This window comes from Brassica napus, chromosome A3 (assembly GCF_020379485.1).
Source record: "Brassica napus cultivar Da-Ae chromosome A3, Da-Ae, whole genome shotgun sequence".
Lineage (NCBI taxonomy): Eukaryota > Viridiplantae > Streptophyta > Magnoliopsida > Brassicales > Brassicaceae > Brassica > Brassica napus.
This window is the reverse complement of record NC_063436.1, coordinates 32,659,304-32,666,009: the sequence shown is the minus strand read 5'-3', so window position 1 is coordinate 32,666,009 and position 6,706 is coordinate 32,659,304. Positions and strand designations below refer to the sequence as shown.

General features: G+C 33.6%; 1 protein-coding gene across 1 annotated transcript; it reads left to right on the top strand.

Annotated features, from left to right (window-relative positions):
- Positions 1-305: 305 nt before the first annotated feature.
- On the top strand, positions 306-4,347 carry LOC106374292 (putative BTB/POZ domain-containing protein At2g40440). The gene is made up of 2 exons (XM_013814357.3): positions 306-1,708; positions 1,836-4,347. The coding sequence occupies exons 1-2, from the start codon at positions 1,580-1,582 to the stop codon at positions 2,355-2,357; spliced, it is 651 nt and encodes a 216-aa protein (XP_013669811.1). The 5' UTR covers positions 306-1,579; the 3' UTR covers positions 2,358-4,347.
- The last annotated feature ends 2,359 nt before the right edge of the window (positions 4,348-6,706 follow it).

Below are 6,706 nucleotides of genomic sequence, written 5' to 3'. Positions count from 1 at the left end.
AATGATTCAATGACTTACCACTAATCCTATGTGTATCTTTTTCAGGCTACGCCTTAGGTTGGTGTGGCAGTCTGAAGCGACACTATAGCTTTGAGGCGAGCTTGACCTTCCTCACCGCCTCAAGGGCTGAAGCAAATAGAGTGGTATGCAAACTGGTCCAACAATATGGATCCCTCGGGAAGAGCTGCACAAACCTATTTTAGTTTCGTTGATTACTTAATTTCTTTAATAATGTGATGATAACGATAACTCTGGCTTCTAAGTGCATTCCATAACAAAGAAAAATTTGTAAGGTGTATTTCTCATAGTTTATATCTTGTGGATCATGTAAAAGTTCTACTTGCTTTCAAATTAAGAGCTTGTGTGTTTTATGATTTTATCAAACAATATTTTGCTAGAATCTACACATAAATTTATATAGATATTTAAAAAAATTATGATTGCTGATGTAAATGTAACAATTGTTGTCATGATTCATGTACTCAAAGATTCACCTATTTAGGTCACTATGCATCTCAAGTCAGAAGCCAAGATCATGTAATCGCTACAGATATTCTATTATTTTCCACACAGAAAGGTTTCAGTTCTATAATATATCCACTCTGAAAAAAAGAAAAGTTCATCTCCTTTTTCTTAAACACACGAGCATCTGTCAAGCTTTTCAAACTATTGGATCTTTTTATTTATTTATCGAGCTTTGGTTTGTTTTCTACAAAAGTTACAGCAATTGGACACTATTTCAGATTTAGAAAGCACATCGAACTAACATATGGAGTCGTCGATTCTCCTCTGGATACCTCGAATCAGTATCAACATGTTCATCTCATTGGTTTGTAATTCTCAGACCAGTCACATAATCTTGAATAAGAAATTTTAAAAGGATTCAAGCTGCTTTTAATGCTAGCGGTTGCTCGGTGCAGACAAGGAATGGCATGATGCCAAGACTGAAGCATCTCAGTGGGCTTCACCAAAATGTCTTCGCTACCTATTCATATGAATTCTCAAATTCTATCACGTCTCAGAACCACAAAAACTATGGAATCATTTTTGGCATTATATAGCAGAAGATTATTATGTCACCAGAATTGAATCCTACAATTCTCTGACCTTCAGTTAATCCCAACGAACTACATCAGTACCCACTCATCGAACAAAAACAGATATACAAAAGACCAAAAACTACGTTTTACTTAAAAAAGAGAGCAACAACTACGTCTACGACCCCACACTTGCGCGGGGGCTGTGCCCCTAGTCATATGAAAAAGTTTGCATTATTGTTATGACTCGTAACTAAGGGGATATATATTTTTAATCTCGATTAGGGTCGCCTATAGACACAGACCGGCCTTGGATATTTACCTTTTCCAACGTGCTGAGTGGTCAATTGCTGAGACATCTGCTTTGTTTAATTAAATTACCAATACAAAACTATTAAGGTCTTTTAATATTGTAATAGTAAAATCTCCTTCATTTCCAAAGTCTTGGAAAACGAACGTAAAAGTAAAGAGTAACTTTGACCGTCTAGGCTCTCTCTTTATATATATAGAACCTACAATCGTTTATCAGATCTAATCAGGTTATGGGGACACAAACAAATAAAGAGCATTTCTTTGGTGGATTTCTAAAGATTTTGAAACAGCAGCAAGTCGATGTACGGCTCAATGCATGTGATAAAAAGGCAGCTATCTCTGCCCATAAGCTTATTTTGGTTGTGACTTCTTCTTTCCTTTTCCTTTTATTATCATTATCATAATTCACAGAACCGCTCTTACATGAAATTGTTTCATTACTAACGTTCTTTACATTACATATCTATTGAATTCATATATATATAGTCTGCAAGATCAGAGGTGTTTGCGAAGATGTTTGAAGAAGACAAATGCAAGTCTTCGTCCAGGCTAGAGATAATCACTCTCTCGGAGCTTAAACAAGAAGAGTTAGAGGCTTTTGTTGAGTTCATCTATGGAGATGGCTCAATTCTTTCTGAGAAAGCGAAGCAACATGTAATGTCACTCTATCGTGCCGCTGACAAATATGAGATTCCGCATCTACGTGACTTATGCAGAATGGAGCTTATATCATCTCTTAACGCTTCCAATGCTCTTAAAGTTCTCGAGCTTTCCCAAATCCCTTTTGACAAAGCTCTCAGCGATGCAGCCATCAGTGTTATCAAAATTAATAAAGATGAGATTTCTAGTTCTACTGAGTTCAAGGTTTTCGTAGTCGATCACCCAGATCTTACCGTGGAGATAGTGAAGGCTATGTTGGAATTTGCAGCTACGTATTACTGTACTTGTGGTCGCTTTGTATGTTGTAGTTATTGTGGTTCTAGATCAAAAAGAAAGACTACTGTTTAGTCTGGACGTTCATCACTTTCACAAACCCTTCAACTCCTATAATATTTTCATAGGATTTATTTGTCTTTGTTTTGTTATCAAGCTTTCAAATCTTTGAATTTTTCTAATACGTTTCTATTTTATTAGATTCTATTTTCTTTGCAACTTATGTATCTCTCACTAACTTTCTCTCACTAAACGCTCTCTAGAAAACTCGTCAATCTAAAAACCTAGATCCGGTGGCCGGCGGTTCTTCTTACTTTGGGTCGCCACCCCTTTTGTTTTTTATCTCCGATTTAGTTCGGATTGATCTTTGGCTATATCCGATTGTTATTTCTGTTTATTCGGACTTTTATTCTTTCTTTTCTATCTTAGGATTATCATCGTAATCTCCTCTGCTCTGTTGTAATATCATATTCTCGAAAGATTATGTTGATTTACATGTACCGGTTTGCTTGGTCTTCTTTCAAATGGGTGTAAATCCTTACTCTGTCACAAGAATAGACTTTGGAGTATAGGTTCCCTTTGGATGAAAGTTCAAGATGATGCTGTTGCTTGGAGAAGGGTATGGTGACTCAGAGCTTTGGTCGGTTTAGATGAAGTTTCTGAAAAGTACTAGTTCCAATCAATGGAGGTTTAAATCACCGGTGGTATCTCAAGTTTTTCGGCTGGTAATAGCGAGGAGATTTAAACAGGCACAACTCAGGTTTATGGAGATCGTAGGCCAACATTATCGGCGCCCCTTAGGCCCGTCCTTAATCGAGTTTAGGTTGAAAATAAATCAAAAAGAAATTCCCGGGTTTGCGACGGGCCTTAGCTAAGAGATTTTTTGGGCTCGTCCTTAACAAAACGTGGCAGCATTGGAGTGGGAGATGTATTCGAAGCCGAGAAAGGGATTGTCGGTGTGTTCTTCTCTCTCTTCTCCAAACTCAATCAAAATCTCAAATCTCCGATGGCGACGCCGTGATGTCCGAAGGCGAAGTTAAATCAAAAGGAATAATCGATCTCTTCAAATTGTTTGCAACCCGCTCACTCCACATCGCCCTGATCTTCGAAGGCGAAGTAAAAAAAAACCAAAGGTCATGTCCAATATCTCCGAAGACGAAGTCACATCGAACTCCACAGCGGCCTGGTGTCGGCGTTTGATCCCCTGACCGGAGGATCTTCAAAGACTACTCCATGTTGGTGAACAACGGGAATTTTCCGGGATGGTTGGAATCATCGACTGTATGCATTGGGAGTGGAAGAATTGCCCCACCACTTGGAAAAAAATGTATTCACGAGGAACCGGAAAACCAACAATTGTGTTGGAGGCGGTCGCTTCATATGACCTCTGGATATGGTACACTTTTTTTGGAGCTCCAGGTACTATGAACGATCTTAATATTCTTGATCGATCACCTGTTTTTGATGACATTATTAACGGAAATGCTCCGCAAGTAAACTTCTATGTCAACGGGAGGGAGTACAATTTGGCTTACTATCTGACGGATGGTATTTATCCAAAATGGACGACTTTTATTCAATCTATCCGACTCCCACAAGGTGCGAAAAATTCTTTATTTGCTAAAACCCAAGAATCCGTCAGAAAAGATGTTGAGCGTGCCATTGGGGTCCTGCAAGCGAGGTTTGCCGTTGTTAGAAATCCTTCTAATTTATGGGATAAAAGTAAAATAGAAAATATTATGAGAGCATGTCTCATACTACATAATATGATTGTCGAAGACAAACGAGATTCACACACTCAGTATAGAGTTTTAGAATTTCAACCCGCAGCAGATGAGGATCTTGCATTTACCGTTAAAAAGACTACAAAACACGGAAAAAGAATTGGGCGTCGCAAAGAAGTTCGGGATCCACATATCCATCAACAGTTAAAAGAATTTTTGATTGAAAATATATGAAATAAATTTGGACATCTTCCAAATAACATTATAAATAACATATAATGTTATTTGGTTTCTATGAATTAAATAAAAATGTTTGTTTTATTTTATTTTTGATATTTGTAATTTTTTTTTTCAAATCTTTGTAATTTTCCTTATTTTTTCAATTTTAATGTCATATGTTTTATTTATGATATTTTATTTATGATATTTGTAATTTGTTTTATTTTATTTATGATATTTGTATTTTTTTTTTTCAAATCTTTGTAATTTACCTTATGTTTTCAATTTTAATGTCATTTTTTTTTTACACTTCTCTTTTTAATGTCATTAAATATAAAAATAATTAATTTATTTACTAAGAGACATACAAAAGTCCTACCAATAATCTAATTTTTTTGGGTTTGTCCTTAACTTTGTCCTTAACTCCAAATTAATCATAAACTAATCTAAGGACACAAAATTATGTCCTACCAATAATGTTGCCCTTACAGCTTTCACGGACGGAAAGGACACAAGTCTTGCTGGAGAATATAGAGTTCACGGGGAGAATCACTCAAAGCCGGTGTGAACAGAGACCAAAGCTTCTAGATCATAAACCACATGGTTTTAACACGTGTAACTAGATTTTGACCCGCGCTTCAAAAGCGCGGGTTTTTTTTCCGATTAAGAATATTGTTTGATATGAATTATTATTTTGGTTTTGATGTTTGGAAGTATATTATTAAGTTATAAAGTTTTATTATATCGAAAAAGTAAAAACAAATTAGTTTAAAATTATATAATTTATCAAATAGTTTATTTTAGATTTTATATGTGTATTTTTATGTTACAACGTCATCGTTGCATTTTGTGCGTATTTTGTAAGAGTTATATTTGTTGAGTTGATGAGACAAAAAATATACTTGGCAGATTTTGGGCTAATCTAATAGTATATATATTGTAGAATTTTTAATAGTTTTAGCAGTGTTTTCATACCCGAACCAAACCTACAGTCTCAGAAGTTAATCAGGTGATTCATATAAATCTGGTCTGGATTTTGTTAAAACCTTATATATAAAAATCTGATAAAAGTCGGTAAAAACGTAAAAACTATCATTAACCCGCTATCCAATATTAGTTGACCCGATAAAATCCCATATAAATTGGATGATATTTTTTCAAAACTCAATTCAAACTTTTGAATCAAGCTTTGAAGCACGGGGTTAATACTTTTTCAAAAGAGAAAAATCTTGTTTAACTTAGGTATTCCAAACCTAGTGAAGAGTTTATACCAATCTCAATGTGTTTAGTATATAATATATGATTGAATAACCCGCTGAAACCTGCAAGTTTGAAACTCAAATAATATAAATATTAATTCTAGACCTAATTATATTTGTAAATTTATTTTGTTATTTAAATTGAATTACAGAAGTGGACTTGTATTTGAGCATCTTTTATACTAAACATTATTTGTTGCCCGAAAAAAAATACTAATCATTATTTTGGATTTTAGTAATTGTGCTTCATAAGTAAAAATCAAGTCAACTTATTTTTTTATAAAAAAAAGAGAGAATATGGAGCAATATTTTCTAAATTATTTGTATTTTTTAATTTTCCATAATATAGTTTAAGTGGTTGTATCTGAATTATAGTAAAAACTCAATTAAATAAGTTGGCCCGAGGATAATTTTTAACTAACCATTTTTTTCAAATTTGTTCAGTACTTATATGTTAATATCGTTTTTTATGAACTGAAAATAATATAATATACTACTAAGTTTGATCGGTTCTATAGTAAAACATGATTTTGTGATAATTATATATCATACTTCATTAACTCATTTTTTAAAAATACATGTATTACTTACCAGACTATTTTAATTCAAATGGCATGTATTATTTAATGGTGATATGCACCATACCATTTGTTTTATATAGATATGAATTTAAGAATTAAAATAAACATTATATAATATATATATATGGTCACATACATAATAGTTTAGTCTATGGACCCACGAGTTTATATATTATTGCATCAAAAAAATGTTGGTTAGTAAATTGTATATGAGATATCAATAACTAAATGAAGAAATTTATAATCAAGGGGTTAGATTTATAGAACGTAATATAGTAGTTACCATAAATATAAGAGTGGTACACTTATAATATCTAAAGAAGATCAGAGAAATTTATGAAAATATATTGTTAGGAAAAATTTATGTAGGACCATGAAATTATTAACTCTTAGGAAATAGTCCAAACAACCTTGTATAAGTAGATTTTTCAAGACTGCTTCCCTTTTAATAGAATAGATCTGCTAGCTTTTGTAGATCTTATCCTTAAGTTTGTATGTGGTTTTTGTTAACCAAGTTGTACCAAACAATAGTATTTATTAATAGCGCCGCCTAGGGTTAGGGTTTTGGCGACAACTTTGGCGATCTGGATCTGTGAAGGATTTTGAGCAAGAAGACGAGGAGAGGGAGACTATCGTACACT

Coding starts and splice junctions, on each gene's coding strand:
- LOC106374292 (XM_013814357.3), top strand. CDS start 1,580: ATGGGGACACAAACAAATAAAGAGCATTTCTTTGGTGGATTTCTAAAG. Junction 1,709..1,835: donor CTGCCCATAAGCTTATTTTG/GTTGTGACTTCT, acceptor ATATATATATAG/TCTGCAAGATCAGAGGTGTT.